The sequence below is a fragment of the Cricetulus griseus genome, chromosome 2, assembly GCF_003668045.3.
Source record: "Cricetulus griseus strain 17A/GY chromosome 2, alternate assembly CriGri-PICRH-1.0, whole genome shotgun sequence".
NCBI classification, from domain to species: Eukaryota; Metazoa; Chordata; class Mammalia; order Rodentia; family Cricetidae; genus Cricetulus; species Cricetulus griseus.
In genome coordinates this window covers 416,855,641-416,874,808 of record NC_048595.1, presented here as the reverse complement: position 1 = coordinate 416,874,808, position 19,168 = coordinate 416,855,641, and the positions used below count along the sequence as shown (strand labels likewise).

The window sequence follows — 19,168 nt, the reverse complement described above, 5'->3', positions numbered from 1 at the left end:
GACAGGTACAGCAGACAGGAAAATGGGGATACCTGGGGCCCTGGTGGGGAGGGCAGGAGAGCTATGCCTGCTGGTGGTTCCTGCTGGCACCGGGTGGGGCCCTGAGGCCCCAGGTGGCTCCGCAAAAGCTTGGTTTGGCAGGCTGTGCCAGTTCTGTGGAAGAAGCAGGACCAGTGGCCAGAGGCAAGGTAGGGCCTGACTCAGAAGGGTAGGGTCTTCTCTCCCTCAGCAACTGGCAAGGGGGAGAGTGAGCTCTGGGGCCTCACCCTCACAGGGAGAATTCATGGAGCCACTTGCCCCAGGCCTGTGCCACCTGGGAGGGCAGGAAGGAGCAGGACCACGTTTGCATCCTGGGAAGATGCACCCTGCACCAGTGTCCCTCTTGAGCAAATAAATGCCTTTTACAGATGTAACTTTGAAAGGAAAACGGTGTCTCTGGGCCTCTGACATCTGGAGGCCAGATTCAGACATAAACCGATTACTTTATTATCATGAGAGGGTTTTTCTTTCCTAAGTCAACAGCCACAGCCCCCTGGCCTGAAGAGCTGGGGTCTAATTGAATTTGGGTGGGTGGTGGGTGGTTATGACTTGTTTTTTGAGAGACTTGTGTTGAAGAACTGAAGTGATCCTTGACAAAGGACAAAATGCTTCCCTTGAGAGATTTCTCCAAGTTCAGAGGTGGTCCAAGAAAACAACAGGGGCCAGGCAGAGGGCACACAGTGATGTCCAGCTCCATGAAGGCGGACTGCCCCTGTGTCCTCCCAGGGTACCAAGACCACAAGAGCAAGTGAGCAAGACATGGAGAGGAAATCCCCCTTACCTGTCCAGTCACAGCCCAGGACCTCCAGCCTCATCCCAATGCCTGCTGGTGACCATCTCTCTGGGTACACGCGCACATACTGTGCTGGAACTGCATCAAACCTTCGGATGTCGGGAGTGTCATAGTGCATGTTCCCTTCAAACAGCTGTAGGGAGACAGGCTGTTCAGCCCTCCTGTGGAACTCCTCCCCACTTATCTCTCCCCCCCACCTCCACACACACACACCCGACCAAGAAGTCAGCATGGAGGCTGATTCATGGGACATTACCACCTATGTGACTTCATTTCCAACTAAGGTCTTTTTGTTCATTTGGAAGGTCCACGAGGGACCTTGAAATATGGAAACTAGAGAGCATTAGAGTGGCCATTGTCAGGGGAGGTCTAAGTTCCAAATGTGATTTAAGCTGACCTTGGCCAGGGAGAACTGAAGGCAGGCCTGGCTGTGTCTACCAGTCCAGATTCCTTGCCTTATTTTAAAAAGAAGTCTTTTCTTTTTTCTAGTGCTTGGATGACTGTGTGTGTAAGATACCTGAATGAGATGGGGACATAGCTCAGTTTGCCTGCATGAATGAAGCCCTGCAGGTTATTCTATTCCTAGAACTATGGGGACAAAAGGATCCCAATGGTCAACAGTTCCCAGCTCATGGACAGCCTGAAAGAAAAGCAGCCACTCTCTTTTTAGGGTAATTACACTACCCTCTTTGTTACACTACCCTCTTGGTTACAAATTGATGGCCTCAGATTGTCTTCTAGACCTTGGTTTATTAGAAGCAATTCTACCAAAAGAAACCTCTCCTAGGTCGCCAATGCATAAAATTGCTGACAGAAGTTGAAGCCGTGTGGGAACTCCTCCCAGAGCCACCTCAGAGTCTTTCACACAGGGAGAGGACAGGTGTTGAGGTGGCTATGTTCAGGAACGCCTGGGGGTCAGCCATCTGCAGCTACTCAGGATACATAGTCTTAAACGTAAGGGCACCACCTTAGTCAGGGCATGGCCCAGCTAGTGTCTTTTTCCAAGAAGAGCCACAATTGGACTTGTGGTCCAGTTTCTGCTCTATTCATTGAAGGCTCTGGTTTCCAAACCCTGAGTCTTTCCAAGTCCCTGGGATGGTGAGCTGGAAGTTCACATCAGTACTGTAAAACCCCCAACTTAGCCCTGCCCTTCCCTTGTTAAAGACCCTGTACTTCTCCACGCAAGGGATAACTCAGAAATGAGGACCAGATAACCTGGCCCACCAGGAGATCAATCTGAAGAGGGAAGAGGCATAGAGTCATTTTCCTTCTGGGGCTCCTTGCATGCTAGGGTGAAGGCCAGCCTTCCCTTCTCTCATGGTGGGAGGATGGGCTGCTATGGCCTGTTACTTCTGGCCCAAATATCATTCTCTTTCTTCCTTTGAAACTCAGTGTGAGAGGCACGAAAGATCTGAGCAATCAAGACTAAGAAAATATGAAGGAGCATAACATTCAGAAAAACAGTTATTTTTGGAAGCAACCCCCAGTTTCTATAGTTCGGCCTCCAACAACCACATCCCCTTGGGATGTCTGGCCCATTTTAAGGAAACTTTATCCAGAAGAGGCTGAGAATGGTACTAAATTTCATAAGTAGAAAGTATTGAGAACTGGTTAGGTATCTGGGTTTTGAAGTCTGACTTTTTGGTTTCGGGTACTGGTAAACAGTGTGACTGGATATAACATAAGCCTCAAGTCTGTCATCTCTAAAATGTGAGTGGCCAAACACTAGAATCTCTGTAGAAAGATTATGGGGATTAAGAAGGAGTCCAACTTAAGGACCAGGCCTGGCACAACATAGTTCTCATTGATACTGGTTTTATTGGGCTGATGGGGTTTGATGATGGCTGCTAGATGGGAAATCAGCACCCCAGCTCCCTGCACACCCCAGATTAACCTCCCTTTAGAATGGTATTAGACTTCTCCCAGAATGGCCTACCTTTGGCTGCTGAGTCCTGGGGTCCTGGATGTATTCCCAGTCCTTGCCATTTAGGCTGTAGGAGACTTTGAACTTGCGTACAAATGCTCTGGCTTCCATAGCAGAGATGCTATCCCCTCCACGGGCTCCCTGGATGATGACACCTTTTATTGTCTTGGGCGTCCCCAAGTCCACCTGAAGCCACTCTTCACCTGGCTGGGCCTGAGGGTTCCGGGGAAACCAGCCAGAACGGCTGCTAACCAGGCGGGCAGCGCTGGGGCTCCAGAGGTACTCTCGGGTGGAGGAGGCAGAGATTTGGTTATCTGCTATGAGGCCAGAGAGCATCCCCAGCATGCTGGAGCAGGGTGCATCTAGGAGAGACAAGGAAAATACTGGAAGTCACGGCTGAGGCCCACTCATAAGCAGCTCTCAGATCTTCAGGTCACATGCTTATTTGTTTTGTCTTGCATTCTGAGGCTGTGTAGCATTGTGATCCAGAGCCTGAACTTGGACCCAGAATGCCTGGCTTTGTGTTCACTCTGCTTGCTTACTTGGCTAGGTGACTTTGGTCAAGTGATTTAATTGCTCTATGCATCATGTTCCCCAAGTCTAAATGGACTCCCTCAATGGTGCCTACCTCTTGAAGGCTGTGGTGAGGACTCTATTAATGACCTCAGAGTGGGCCTTAGCACAGAGCCGGGTGTACCTAAGTGTTCAGTGGCTGTTAGCCATTTGTATTCACGGCTTCCGAGAGTGTGTGTCCATACATCCATCCATGACACCAATCCCCACTGACACTCAGGGACATTGAGTACAGTGGAGCTCAGGCAAGTATCAAATTCCTTCCTGGAAGATCATTTTACCTACAGGATGGAAACCTTCTTGGGCTCAGTACCAAGTCCTCCACATGTGTGACTGAAGTGGAGCTCTTTACTGCCTCGAGTTCGTCCCATGCACTCCTGCCACCACCTGACATGTTCTTCCCCCACCCCCATTCACCACAGACTAACATCTGCTCACCTCCAAGTGTAAGGATGGCATTCATCTCTGGTCCAGTGTTCATTCCACAGTAACTAGGTGCCCTCAGTCACTCCTCCCAGCACCTGTACTCCCTCTGCATGCATGTTAGCTTGCAATTATTTGTTTGCTATTTATCTCGCCCACTAGCTTGAAAGTTTTTTGACACCCAATACCTCATCCTGTTCACCTGCCCGCCTCAGTCTCAGTGTGGGGTCTTCTTCATGGAGTGAACGAGGGAGTGGGGAATGAATGGATCACAAGTACTAAGTAAATCCTTGCTCATTGCCCTCTGCTGGCCTAGCCTGCAGCACAGAAGGGACAGAAGATACTCCTTTTGGGATGAACTCTCCCTACAAGGTGAAAGCCAGGTCCTTGTCTGAAGGTGACAAGGGATTTGTACAGAGGAACAACAGGTGCAGGTCGGGGGATGGATGATGATCTGTGTTAAGCTGTTGCCTTTCTGAGTGTAATTTCTTCTTCAGTGTCATCTTAGGTGTTATAAAGAACTGGCAGCATAATGTACAGAAGAGAGTCATGAAAGATGTAGAGAAGGTTCAGACACAGGGTACTTGAACCAGAAACCTTAAGCACAAACCACAGCGCACTCCTAGACAGAGATGGAATGAGGAGAAGCAGGCAGGTAGGTGAAAGGACAACGAAGACCCTTCCAGGTCAAAGAATCAACTTGCTTTTCTAGGTGGAGCCCAAAGAGTGGCAATGATTGACCTGTGCACATAGACACTATTGCTAGTCCAACCACCATTGCGTCACTGCAATGCCATGGTATCAGCCTACTGAAGGCTCCTGCTCCCATGCTGGTGATCTCCAATGTACAGCCCTTGGTTTTAGACCATTCGAGCACCATTTTTCTTTCTGAGACTGTTAATAGCTCTCTTGAATTTACGTTTATTTATCATTTTGCTTGTACACCCAACTTGTCAAGATGCCCATATAGGACTGGGTCTGCCGTGCTCACAGTGTGTCTACAGTGCCATGTGTAGATCTTGGTCTTTACATGAGGTAGGAGAGAATACTATTTGAGACTCAAGTTACCTAAGTTCAAACCCTGGTACCATCACATACTGGGGATTTAGTTCTTTGACTCTTGGTTTCCAATTGTGTAAAATGAGGAAAACAACAAGACCTATGCCATCAAGTTCTAATAAGAATAGTAAAATATAGTACATTTATGGTGTAACTAGAATCTGATATCAAATTATCACTCAGCACAGTTTAACTAGTAGAAGTAGCATTAACATAATAAAAACATGTTTGATGAATGGATGGATGAATAAATGAATGAAAAGGGTAAGTCTGGTAGGAGTTGCATCTTTGAACCATTCCTTTTGGGAAGGTCACGTGGTACAATCTTATAGATTCAGAAAGAGGGGAAAAGCCTAGAATGTAATTGCTTCTCCTGCCTCACTGGAACCACCCCCCCCCCACCTCACCTGTGACTCGACAGCCGAAGAGCTCTAATCGAAGGGCAATGCCCAAGTGCCACGTCTGGGGGCGGATCCTGATGAACCTTGTCAGCAGTGGCATGTGGAGTTTATTTAAAACCACCTCAGTCGCATCATTGTTAGCTTGAAATATCTGCAATATAAGATGCAAAGCCGTGTCACTGAAATCCCTGTTTATGAGACCAACACTTGAGCAGTCATTGAGAGGGTAGGAAAGTGCCACAAGCCTACAAATCATCAGTGACTTTGTCGTGTTGGGCTTTTTAGAATAACCATGGAAAAAGTTAGTTTCTCATTCTGCTCTAACTTGAAAACAAAAAAGCAAACTTTGCAAAAAGTTTTGGAAGGAAGGAATATTTTGCTTCTGGGCTGAGAGCAAACAGAGGAAGGGGCTTTCAAAAAGAAAACACTCCAGAAGCTAAGAAAGAGAAAAAAGCACATTCATTATAACGGAGGTAGACATGTCATCTGCCACGGCCAGCAGACCTCACACACTAGCTTGAACTTGACACTCCCTCTTTCTCATGTTGCGGGCACACGGGACGACTTCCAGGGCATTTTCTAATTGCACAGCACTTCACTGTTGTTTTTGTTAGTTCCTTAGACACTTCCCCATTCTGAGTGTGGGAGCGGGTGAGCAGAGCTCTCTACCCCGTACCTTCTGTCAGTCAACACTTTTCTTGTTTCTCTCTGCTCTTTGTTGTAGACAGCCTCTTAAGAGTCATGCTCCAGCTTCCTTTTAGTGTAGCCCCTAGTCTGTAATGAAATCCATCCCTGTCCCCAGCTGACCGGGGCCGCTCTTATGGGAGGAAAGGCTTTTTGGAGTAGCTTCTGACCTAACATGGTAGGCACAAGCCCCAGCTTACCAGATGGCCCAAATCAATAACGGCCATATGGACTCCATGTATTTGTATGTTCTCCATTAAAATAAGTAACTAGAGAGAGAATATGTGAGTCCCTTTTAGTTTCCTGGGATAAGGGTAGACAGAAGAAACAAGCAGCCAACTGTCATTTCTAATTCATGCCTGCCATACATGTAACAACCACAGGACCTTGTAGATCTACTCATGGCCAGTCTTCCTGGACCAGCATCCCCTTCTGCTCAGGGGAATTAGACTCTTCAGTTCTTAACCCTCAGTACCTGCCAGATGTGTAGGCCACAGACAGGTAGGGGACAAGAAAGATGAAAAACTAGTACATTTAAACACCTATGTAGCCATAGACTGTCAACACAATGATTGAATATCACACTCACAACCCCTCCTTTACTGATGGAGAAACTGAGGCTCACACATCCCTGTGTGGATCCATGAAATTCAAGTCTGAGATTTGCTTTGTGGACTCTCATCTCTTTGGATAAATTTACAGCATTCTAGCTGGCAGTTCGGAGTCCTATCATGGGGCTAAATAGAAGTAAAGCCATAGACGACTGATGTGATCCCACTGGGAGTTTACAATGCTACACTATATCACGGCTTTGGAAACAGCGGAGTATCGCACAAGCTTACAGGCAGTCAACAATGCCGTCTTTTCTTCTCCATAAACTGAGCTCTGCCATTTGGCAACCCCGAACCCTCTCTATTTTCCATTTGCTAAGGCCAAATGATAGAGGCAGTTAAGAAAAACCCACAGATGATAGGAGCGAAGGGTAAGAGACTTCACTCCTTCTGCAACCAAATAAAGTAGGGAAGTAGCTTGTTCTAAACAGGGGGGAAAAAGAAATGATGTCAGCAGTTCACTGAACCACAAGGCGAAACCTACTCTGAGAGAATCCTACTCAACCATCCTGCTCGCTTTTCTCTGTACTACCTAGGTAGCTCGCCCATGCAGGACCCTGATGCAATTGGTGTTTCCCTCTGCTGCTTTGCAACACAGGGAACACAGAAGAAGGGCCACTCCTCTTGCCCAGGTTTGGCCCTGCTGCTGCCTGCACCGTGATTGCAGAGAGGGAGTGAGAAGACCATGTTAGCAAGGGGGAGAGGAGGGACCTGGAAGGAGATGTGCCAGAGCCAGCACCTGGCAGAAGGCCTGTGAGGAGAGTCACCGACTCCTTGATGCTCTAATCTTTGAGAGGAGAATGGGGTCCGGGAAAGAGCTTGCCTCACCATTCCCATTTCTTGCTTCCTTGGTGCTGACAATGTCTCTACAGCACTGAGGAAAGGGCTGGAGGAACCGAATCCAAGTTAAAGAGATGAGTCAGTCCTTCTAGAGTTCAGCATGCAGCAGAGGATTTTGTTTTGTTTTGTTTTGTTTTGTTTTGGCAAGGCAGCAGCAAATGACACACTTTACTGATTTCGGATGGGTGCTGTGAGCGGTGGGGGCCACCTCTGGCTGTTCCCCGTGGATGGTGATGGTGACTGTGTGTGGCCTCCATCAGGAGACACTAAGCAGTCCTATTGGAGGTGGCTTCAGTTGGCACATAAATGTGTAATTGGAGAGCTGAAAGGATCTGAACTCGAACACAGCTTCTAATCCACAGCACATACACCATGCTGGTACCGTTTAGAAACACAGCATGCTTTATGTGTTTTTAATATCCAATTTTATCTTATCTGACCCCCTTCATTTCTCAGCCTTGGCAGATAATCCCAGGGAACCTTTTCTTTCCCCCTTCTCCCTCTGTTTCTTCTGGTACAGGCTCTTACTTTGTAGCCCAAGTTGGCCTGGAACTCATGATGTAGTTTAGTCTGGCTTTGGACTTGAGATCTTACTGCCTTAGCTTCATGAGTACTGGGATCACAGGCACACACCAATATGCCTAACTCTCCATCCTCCCTTCTTAAGAAAATGATTGCATAGCTGCAGGGGTCCTTAGGAATAAACATGCTGCATGTGGGCACTGGGGTGCACACATACAGATGCACCCACCAGAGAGAGCTTGTCTCCCCATGAACACATGTGACCATGAGCTTTGGGTGAAGGCCCTCACGCTCCACCTACAGTAGTCTCAGTCAGGATGGGAGACAAACACATGATTGATCTGTGTGTCTCACATGGAATTCTATTATGCTGTTCAGTTCTGCTCGTTCTCCAGTCTTTGGAAGCAAACAATGTGTCTTTTGAACTTGGGTTCAAATTATTCTTCACATTTCCAAATTTAGGTACTCACTGATTTCTTTTTGGCCTTTGACCATGGACCTCTGTCTGTTGGTGTTCAGACTCTCTGCAGAAGAAACATCATCTTTGTGGAAATTTCTGCACACCTCTCACTCTGAGTGTGGCAGAGAGAACAAAACAAACCCCACCACTTACTCAGGAGCCTGGAGCCAGGTTTTGCTGCTAATTATATCACAGGGTGGGCAAATATCTCTGTCTCCCTTGGGGCCGCGTTGTCCTTCACTGTGAGGACTCTGCATGAGTTGACTTGCTAGGCCCTCTCCGGCCAGCAGACTCTTAAGTCTTTCTTCACAAGAGTCTTCATGGTTTGAACTCCTCTAAGAACATCCACTTTGTAAAAGGGCACTTGAATGACCCATTGTTCCTTATAATCTAAGTGCTTTTGTGGGCAATTGCTGTGGCAATTTAATTCACTTCAAACAGTGCCCAGAACACATGGTGAGTGCTCCATTCACAAGCAGGATATACCTTGTTGATGTGTTGGTTCAATAACAGTTCAAATTATTAATAACCAAGAGTAATGAATAACAACGCCTTAGTCCTTATGTACTGTCTTTTGTCCAAAGATATCAAAGTGCAATTTATGAAAATCCATTTTTAATGAAATATTAAGCAGTTTCTATTTCTCCTGACCCAATAGATTTATAAGGTCTCTATTTTTTTCCCTGCATCTCCCATCTCCCCTATTTATAGCTGGTAAATGCTATCATATATTATACATCTTTATGACTTTCTCAATGCTTCTGTGATTTTAGAATCACCTGACATTCGTTTTCTGATCAAATTCCCTAAGAGGGATGCTTGGCTGCCAGTCTAGGCATCGAAAGGTAGTATGCCTGGGAAATGATGCCAGGAAATTGGTTTTATTCCCTATTCTCTGTTGACTCACTAAATCACGATAGGTAGATCAATAAACCTTAGATACTTTAATTTTTCCTTTAGGAAGATAAAGTCCTTGTGACCTGCTCTGGGGCCTGCACAAAACCTAGACCAAATGCTAGAGAGGGAACTAGTCACAAGTCATAACTGGGCCTTTGGACAATTGAGAGAGTTCAAGTTTGGCAGAGCTATTCACTCCTAGTTCCTGCCTGTGGCTAAAAACTGATGAGCCAAAGCTTGGCAGTGAGGTGTTTGAAATGGTGGGGAAAATCAATAGATTGCTCATATGTCTTATACACAGATAGGAACATACCAAGCACAGTGATAGAATTTTAACAACTGCTCAAAAATCTAGGTGTTGAAGAGAATATACATTTTATTCTTTTTAAAAGAAAAATACTAATGTAGCTATTTTACTACCCAAAGGAAGAGCAGGAGTGTGTTCAAGTTGACCCTAGCTTTCTGGGTGTCATTGATTAAATATGTGTATGTGTATTGCTTTTCAAGAGGCTATGACAGACCAAGAGCTTTTTTTGAATGCATCTGTGCAAACCAAGTTCAATTCAAGGCACAACGTGGCTTGGTAATCCATTTGGTGCCTCACTGAATTCTGAACATAATCCAACATTTTCCGATTGATTCTTAAGGCCTTTGCTTTATTTTCAGTAGTTCAGAATCTGAAACCCAGCAGCACAGAATGGATTTCTGATTTGTGACTCTAGGGGAGGGGGAAGTACCTGCCAAGAGAATCAGCTGTTATCCAACACCTCAGTTTGGTTGTCATCCAACACCCCAGGAGAAAAAAAAAACAGTTTGCACAGGTTCACCAAGCCCATGACCCCCAGGCTGGGGTTTTATGGATATATAATATTAAGCAAAAGAAAAAAAATCACTTCTTACATATAAAAGAAAATCCATCCATCTAGTAATGCAAGGTCACTGATGATTTTTTTAAGATCCCCCTTTTCCTGTTTCTTGCCCATTCCTAGTCTTGGCCACATTGCCCTGTTGGCCTTCTTTATGTATTTTTTTAAAGTACAGGTAGGCGCTTTGGCCCTGCTGAGAATGGTACACATGTCCAAGCCCCTAAAGGGGAGATGTATTGCCTACTCTAAGACCTACTCATCACTGCTGCAGCATCCACATGCCTGGATTGGTATAGATGCTATAAGTCATTGTGCCTGCTTCAAGGACCAAAGAGGAGATTCTGGAAAAGTTGCTGAGCTTCTGAGAGCAGACACTTTTCAGGCCTAGTAGCTTGTGTGAGCTTCCTAAGTGAGGCAGGCCCTTCAGTGGGCAAGCTGCTCTTCACATGAGTGTGGTGTCAGTGTGAGAAGGTGGTCAGTATTCTACCAGTCTCTTTTCTACATATGGCTTGACCTGCTGTTCACTTCTATGTATGTGGCTGTAAACATCTGAACTCTCTCAGCCCCAGGGACTGCAAAGAAAGTGGGAACAAGTTTCAGAGATGATTCTATGCTAGACTCTGAGGTAGAATTTATACAGAGGACTTCTTTCTTAAAAATTATTTCTCCCCATTGATAAACGTTTCACTGTATCCAAAGCTCTACTTTTCAAAATGTCTGGTACAGATATATGAGGAGAGCAGAGCAGGCCAGAAAAGAAGGGTGGGGGAGACCCGGGAAGCCACAGTCACTTCAGGAAATGCAGCAACTTTTCCTGACGTGGGGCCAAGAGCCTTCCTCCCTCTCCTGCTCTCTTGTCTCACACTCACTCCTAAACCACCCATCACATCTGCACATAAAAACAAATGGTTAATCAATGAATGGCATCCCATTTAATTAATTTGCTGTACCAAACAGGCAAGGTGGAGAGAGAGGCTGTGGCACTGAGGGACATGGTGGTAAGGTAATGGGTTTTTTTGTTTCCTGTCCTGTTTGTAAATCACAGTCTTGACATTTCTCTCTCTTAAAACTCCTCCTTAAAAGAGCATAACAAAAGTTTTAAAGCTAGCTGCCTTCGTTCTAGTGATTGTGGGAACTTAGCCAGATGCAGTCAAAAAGAATGTGTTCGTGTGTGTGTGTGTGTGTGTGTGTGTGTGTGTGTGTGTGTGTGTGTGTGTGTAGACATTATCTATCTATCTGTCTATCTATCTATCTATCTATCTATCATCTATCCTTCCATCCATCCATCCATTCATCCATCTATCATCTATCTATTCCATCTAAGGGAGGGCTGAGGGAGGGGGAGGGTAAAGAAGCCCCTTAATAACCAAATGCTCATTTGTGACTGTGATGACCTCTGCCCTCCTCCTCCCCTACTGTAAAGCTGTTTTTGTCATCAGGCTGCTTCTTTCTGGGGGTGAGTGGAGGTGGGTGGGTTGCGCACATCCCCATCTGTGTGTGCCTGGTGGGGCCTCTACAGTTAATGCAGGATTATGTTACTCCCATGGAGACACTGAGCCCTGGAACACAGCCTACTAACAGGATTAGGGTTTCAGGATTTGAGACAGGAAAGCATCAGGGAAGAGAGGACAGGGCAGGAGAGGAGAGGAGAACACTTGGGGACCCAGGCTGGAGGAGTGGCTTGAGAAACAGGCCAGAAAAAAATCGTATACCATTAATAAAGATGCAGGAGGGATGAAGGCAGATGCTTCACCAGGGGTGAGGGCCCTCGACATCTGACAGCCCTGACACCAGTCTCTGTGGACTTTCATTTTTTTTAAAGGCAGTTCCTCAAGTGGGTAGAAGAAAGCCACAAGAAAAAAAACAAAAACAAAAAAACAAGGACTGAACTCAAACAGCACCCTACCCCATTTGCCTCTTTCAGGACCAGCTTCTACAACCACAGAGCAAGGAACAGAGAGCAAAGAATCCACCAGATGAAGCCTTCCCTCCGTGCTTATCTAGGTTTACTGGAAATGGCCGAAGACAGCGAGTCCCAAATCCCAGCCACACCAATACTGCTTGTTTGCCCTTCCTCTCCAGTATCTCTGTGCACAGTCTTGACCTAGGAGCACAAGGAATCTAGCATCGAGGCTGGCAGCGCCAGGGAGGCTGGCCTCAGCTCTGAGATAGTTCAGCACCCAGGGGACCCGGATGAAGTCGGCTAACAGCAGCCTGGCAGAGGATGGTCCAAGCTCATGTTATAATGAAATTTTCCCTCGAGCTTCCTAAGTGGGGAGGCTAAAGGTCTGAGCTCATCCCACGACAAATGGATAAAGGACAAACTGAATTACCCAGCACACTGCACTCCCCTCAGTCATAATGGAGCAGGAAGCACAAAACTGGGGGACCTGAACTTGGAAAGGGCACCTGCCCTCTTCAGAGCACACATAACCATGTTTTGATCATAGAATCATAGCCACAGCTTCTGGAGGCTGATGCCCTCTGCTAGCTTGAGGTTTGAGTCACTTTCTCATCTTCATACAACAACAACAAAATGACAAACCTCAAAAGGAATAAGGACAAGTATTCATGAAGAGGTCTTAAAACAATCTTCAAAATTCTTAATTGGAGGAATAATTGCACCCCTAATGAAGAATGGAGCTCTGAGGGGGCGTTTATCTGAGACAGCGCAAGTGCAAGGCCTGGATGACTTCTCTCAGTCCTTTCCGGGTCTGTGTTTTAAAAGAGGTGGATATATATCCCATGGGAACCTGTTACTTTTTAAATTTGCTTCTCTGCTCAAGGAGAGCTCTGTGTTCTGACCCGTTAATTACATCCGTGGAGCAACTTCCCTCTGCAGATGGCCAGGTGCTCGGCTGGCAGCAGTTGCAGGACCAGTGCCTCTGGATTGGGGTGGCTGGGGACACCAAGACAGAGCTGGGAAGGGAATATCCCAGGTTACACAGTCCACTGGCTCAGGAGATCTACAACAGATGCCCCGTGCTTCCAACACATTGCCCACCAGGGGCCTGGGGTGTGGCCTTCTAACACTCTCTTTCCTTCCAAGTCTCTGACTTACAGAATGATTTGTTTTAATTAAGAAAATAAATACAGGACAGAGGAGTTTAAAAGCAGGGGCACTTGTTTTGAAGGGAAGTGGCCTAACCAAATAAACAGCAACTTCTTTCAACTCTGTCTTCAGGATCCAGTGATGGAGCCCAAACTCCCCACACAGTGCTTAGCCTTGAGTCTTGAACTTTGCTGACCACTTTTAGACCCTCTTAGTAAAAGAGACTCCAGGCTGTGTGCACCTCTTGGGCTCCTAGCTGCCAGGAAGCCAGTTTCCCCGTGGGTGGAAGGCAAAGAACAACACCTCAGACAGACTGTGAGAGCATCTGCTTAGGCGCTGAAACCTGGTGACCAGGATTGCCTTTCCTGGGGACTCCAAGATCCTCCTGTCCCTGGGGCAAATTGCTTAGACTCTGAGAGCCACAAGTCCACCTGTGAAGCATCATGAAGTTCTGAAGCAACTAAGTCAGTGCCTGAGGGCTTGTGGGCTTGTAGCATTTGTCCTTTCGTTAATGTAAACTCAGCATATCTGTGCCACTTACTAGGTAATTCTGCAAAGCCACGGGCCCAAGGCTTATTCTACCTTATCTTTTCTATCCTCAACCTGGCCATTGGAGTTTAGAACATCTCTTTTGTGTTGCTTTTTTTTTCCTAAATAGAAAAGAACTGCCTAGCAACACCATACATAAAGGGAAGGTAGCCAAAACTATACCAATAAGAGAGCTGCCAACACTGGCAAAATAAAGGGAAACTAAAGGTGGCGATGGTCTTTGTCCCACTGTCCCAAGAACAGTCATGGCTCCATTCCTCAGGCATAGACGGTTGCATTAACACAGATTTATGGCTTCAGAATCTCAGGGAAAGGAAGGACTGTGACTGAAGACTAGTGCCTTTGAGCTGTTCCCATTGTTCTCCGTGCATCTTTCTTGGAGTGCATGTGTGTGATCACACCTGTAATTGTACACACTTGAAAACGTACACATGAAATTTCTTACCATTGTATGGACAACACTATGCTTGTATCTGGGATGCTACTCCCACAGCTGGGAAAAGCAAAGGCAGTAGTTTCTACTGTGGTTTCTGAAGGGACGCTTGTGAAGTAATTTGTATAATCCAAGGGAGCACATGGGTTGGTTATGGGCTGTAACAGGGTGGAGGAGCTTTCTGCTTTGTGGTTGCACCATAAATATGCATAAGGAGGGCCTGCCTATATGAAAATCATGGGTTCTATATTGATGGCATGTGGGACCAGGCGAGGACTGGGGGATGTGTTGTGCATGTGTTCTGTGGAAGCAGGCTGCATTGTGCCAGGAAAATAACTCATGAACCACCAGCAACTTGGATCAGGCTTTTCACGGGGAACCTCATGAATACCTGTTGAACATAAAGAGACTGTGAAGGAGCTGCTCACTGACTGGGGAGGCTGGAAAGGAGTTCTTTAGTCCTCTTCACCTCCTGGCAGGAAGAAGAAAGCCTTAGCCTGGCAGGCTTAGCCCTTGCCTTGCCCAGGCAGGGTGAAAATCGCAGCGACATAGCACAGCCATCCCCCACCACCTTGAATGCTCATTAATCTTGTTTTTCTCTGCTTTCTCCAATTCCCTGGTCTTTGATATGTTGCATTGGTGTTGACAATAGTCAGGGAATTGAAACTGAGTTTCCAAATTTGTGCCTGCAAGTGTCACAACACCCTTTCCACTTCCAATGCACCGGCAAGGAAGGTGTTTTCCAGCCCAAAGCACTGCAGCCTCCTCTCTGTTCTGCTGTTTTTCCTTAAGTCCTGCTGTCTGAATTTCACTTTCAAGCCCACCACAGAACACCAGAGAGCTTGGCACCATGCCCAGCATCCAGAAACCACAAAGAAAAACTGGGCGGTAGTACCAGCAGTGGATGAGCTCCTCCCTCCAGCCTCATTGCTCTCAAGTCCTGCCTCCCTGTCAGGGCATCAAATCAAACTGCGGCAGACTTGACAAATCTATTTGGCATGGTTCACTCAACTATTTCAACCCCAGTATCTCGGGGAACTGCACATTAAACACAGCTATCTGGGGAAGACCTGTTAATGAAGAGGCTGCAGGGAGCATCCTTGCCCAGGAGGAGGAGAAGGGCAAGGACTCTTGGCCTCCGACCACATGCACAATGGGGCAAGGGAACTGAGGACTGAGGCAAAGCCTAATTGGCAGTCTTTCCATTTTCCGTCCTCATTTTACGTACCAGGAGAATATATTTCTAATGGAAAAATTTCCCCTGTCCTATCTCCTTTTATGTGTGCAAAACTGATCCTCTAACGCAAAACCAAAAACAAGACCCTCGAGTTAGCCATTGGGGAGAGATCTTGCCAAAGGTGGGAAGAGGATGCAGAAGACAGTGAGAATGTATTCAATCTGGAAACATTGAAAAGGATGAGCCTGAAGAACTAGAAAGCTCAATTCAGGCTCAGGAATATCTTGCCTGCAAAATTGAATAGCCGGGATAAAGCCAGGAGGATGGTGTCCTATCAAAATGTGCAGTGCTAAGGTATTTCCAAAAGCAGATTTCCTACAAATGGTGTTTTAAATAGCATCCCAGTCCATCTGTGTGCTTTTAAAATCAGCTTATGCTACAGCATCCCTCTGGCCAGCACTGCTTAGTCATTGAACCTGGACAAGGAGACCTTCAGGGAGCCTCGTGCCTCTCCCTAGGACCCACTCCTATCTGGCGGCTGGCCCTCACCTGCTAGCTGAGTTCCCAGGTTTTAGCACTTTCTTACTGAAGATGTGGGTGGAGAGAGAAAAATTGTGCAGAAAAGGAATGGGGTGACATGAGGACTCGGCTCTGGGAGTTCCTCTGGCCTCCAGTGCTGATTCAGTCTCCATCGTTTCTGACTCTGTCCGGCCTCTCCAAGCTACAGCAATGGGACAGCAGACCTAGGTCACAGGTAAAGGTGAGGGTGTCTTTCCAGTGCTAAATATTTCACTTTCTTTACTGGTCATATGAAGCAATGTGTGTTTGTACGTAAGAGAGATAGCTGGTAATATCTAGAAACCATACTGTCATATGAATGGTGCCATGTTACTATGGTGATTTTTGATTAAAAAAAAACAACAACAACAAAAACTACTCCTTTAAAAACTCACATTGCCTATGTGAGATTGCTAACTCATTGGGCAGAATTTTCTGGGTCCAAGGATTCCAGTTGTATATGTAAGTGGGAGAGCATGATGCCTTGGGACAGAGGCAGGAGCCAAAGAGACGCCCTTTTGGAAATGCTCTTTGGTCACAGATGCCTTATTTTGATAATTTATATCTTTGCAGACCAGAAGCTGGTGGGACTGCAGCAAAGGAGAAGAAACAGACTTATGTTTCCATCACTCTGGATTCCCTTCCATGGGAGGGTTAGCAGCCTCTTGGAGTCCCCAGTATGTCTCCTTCACCTGCCTAATCTGAGAGTCAACCAGTCTGCAGGGATCACCTTGAGCTTGCTTCCATTACAAAGGCTCCTGTTCCCACTCAGGTGAATACAGAGCATTTCCACTTAGCCCTCCATATGCCAAATGGAGCTCATTGCCAGCTGCCGAAACAGAACGGCACGTGTTTTAAGAGTGCCGAGTGCCAGACACTCATCCCTGTGTACAACAAAAGCCTCATATTGGCCACATGGACCACATGCCTGGGAGCTACAGACACTAAAGGCACCGGTGGAGAGGGTTCAATGCTTCCCCACTAATCATGATCGTCAGTTCAGATCCTAACCCCGACAAATGGGATTTCTCATTATTTATTGTCCTGGTTCTTCTCAGGGACATTGTGACTCCCTCTTAGGGTTTTGTGTCCTTTCATTCCCAGACCTTAGTAGCTCCTGAACTGCTGTTTCATGCAGTTTTGTGATTGTTAACCCAGCATGTGCAAGAGACTCAGGCCATAAATGCTCACCAAGTCCTGTGTGGTGTGGGGAGGCATGAACTGGGGAGGCATTTTCTCCTTCATTTGCAGTTAGATAAAATGCCATAACCCCCCCCCCTCCCTCCTCTCTGCTGTGCAAAATGCAACAGCAGTCAGGCTGTTGGAGAAATGGAGTTTTCCAAACACTTTAACATAAAAAAGGAAAATTTCAGGGCCAGTGCATCCTTTGCCTCTATCAGTTCTATGAGCCTCACTAAACAACAGCTCTTCCCCCTCTTGGGGTCAACCAGAAGCACCTCAGAGACCCACTCTTGGGGAAGTCAACCTACCTTGTGGTTTTTGCCATGCCGGTAGACCATCCAATCCTCACCATTGGTGCTGACCTCCAGCTTATACGATTTGACGTAGTAGCCTCGCTGGGTCTCCCTGGAAATCGCTCCCTGTGTTGCAATGGCTGTCAGCACGGTTAGGAAGCGCAGGTCCACCTGGGAAGAGCAGTCAGAAAGTAAGGGGACCACTCCTCCCAACAACATCTGGCTTTTCCTACAAAGCATGCAGTTGTCATTCTAAGCTCACAGACCCTGTCTGTGTTTGTAACCATTGTTATGTACTTCCACTGGACAACTAAAGTCAACTGACTTCTTACCAGGATAGGCATTTTCCCTTGAAAAACAGATCTTGATTGTTTTAGATTTTTCCTTTCACTTGCAAATCCGAATGGATAATATTCTGTTTCTTCTAACTATTGAGTACTTAGACTTATGACACCCTCATTAACCTACAGTCGGTTTCAGACCATGAGGGCAGAGCACTGAATGGCAAAAATCTACTCTACTCCAATGCAATCCACTGTAATTCTTTAGAAGTGACAATCCATGGCTGTCTTCTCTCCTTTTATTCCCACACTCCATTGTATCTATAATCACTCAGGTCACCAAGGGGTCAAAGGGCATGCAGAGTCTGCCCAAGTAATTAGGCTTATGCACCAAGTCCTGACCTTTCACTTATGAGGAGGATGGCCAACACTTTGTGGTACCTCCCCTCTGACAATGCCAAAACCATTTGGAAATTACTGGATGTTGCTCCTTTGTTGGCTATGGTCTTTCTCGATGGCAGTCTCTATGTGCGTTAGTGTGTGAGAGCTGATGATAGTCAATTTAGTAAGCACTTATTGGCTACTCAGTGTGTGCACGGCATCATGAAACATTCAAGAGAAATGCACGGCGACTTCTATGTACACAAGAAAGGAAAGATAGCTATAATGAAAAAGCAGACTATTAAGGGGCAAAATCTAGAGTATAGTATGTAGAATGTAACAATAAAGAACTTTCTAGAAGCTTTGCTGGATGAAAGGATTTTTTGAGAGGCAAAGGGGAAAGACAGTGACAAATGGTCCGAGAGTTGTGTTGTGAGAGCTTCTGTGGCTCCCTGGAGTTTCTAAGTGGTCTCTCTCCCTTCCCTGCTGTCTGCACTGCAGTATCTGTCTTAGAGCAGAGGTCACCATGTCGCATCAGAGCCGGGACAGGCTTGTCAATGGGTCATAAGGCTGTCTCTGTGTGTCATAAACACAGACCTTGCTCTGGTATAGAACTGGCAGTTTGTTCTCCCCATGTTTACTTCCCAGGGGATCAGAGCTGGACCCGTGTTCAGTGCAGGAAGATTACTCAACATGAGCTGCAAGACTTGCTCAGGAAGACAGCAAACAATAGTCTGAAAAGACGCTGCCGAGCATCTGGGGAATGAATTTTCGTTCCCCATAGTGACATTTTCCCATGTGTTCTCTGATAGCTATGTGTAAAACCTTCCTGGCAGGCTCCCTCCAGATAGCAAAGATCAGAAGAAGATGCCATATTCAGCTAGCGCCCAACAAACCTGCCTTCAGGAAAATGCTCTCCCCACATCTCTGATGCCTCCCTGTGCCAAGAATGAGGAAGATCTGGAACTATTTATAGAACATTCCTTTGATACTGATAGGGCAAACAGTATCATGGCCAAACAACTCTCCTCAGGCCCACGAATCCGAATAAGGGCAAGGGCAAGTGGTCCTCTTACTCATCATTTTTTTTTTTCCAGCACACAGCACAATGCTTGGCATAGCACAGGGCCTTTATGGATAGATGTATGAGTAGATGGATGGATGCAATTC

The 19,168-nt window shown here is 46.5% G+C and overlaps 1 protein-coding gene across 19 annotated transcripts in view; it reads right to left on the bottom strand.

The window, feature by feature from the left end:
• Nrp2 (neuropilin 2) overlaps positions 1-19,168 on the bottom strand; it is a 158,992-nt gene that overhangs the window by 94,988 nt on the left and 44,836 nt on the right. For all 19 annotated transcript variants that reach the window (XM_035440981.1, XM_027397041.2, XM_035440982.1 and 16 more), the window contains 4 exons: positions 17,352-17,507; positions 5,219-5,363; positions 2,769-3,118; positions 821-965 (listed from right to left, as the gene is read on the bottom strand). In XM_035440981.1, coding sequence (XP_035296872.1) covers positions 821-965; positions 2,769-3,118; positions 5,219-5,363; positions 17,352-17,507 — 796 coding nt within the window. The remainder of the gene's footprint in view (positions 1-820; positions 966-2,768; positions 3,119-5,218; positions 5,364-17,351; positions 17,508-19,168) is intronic.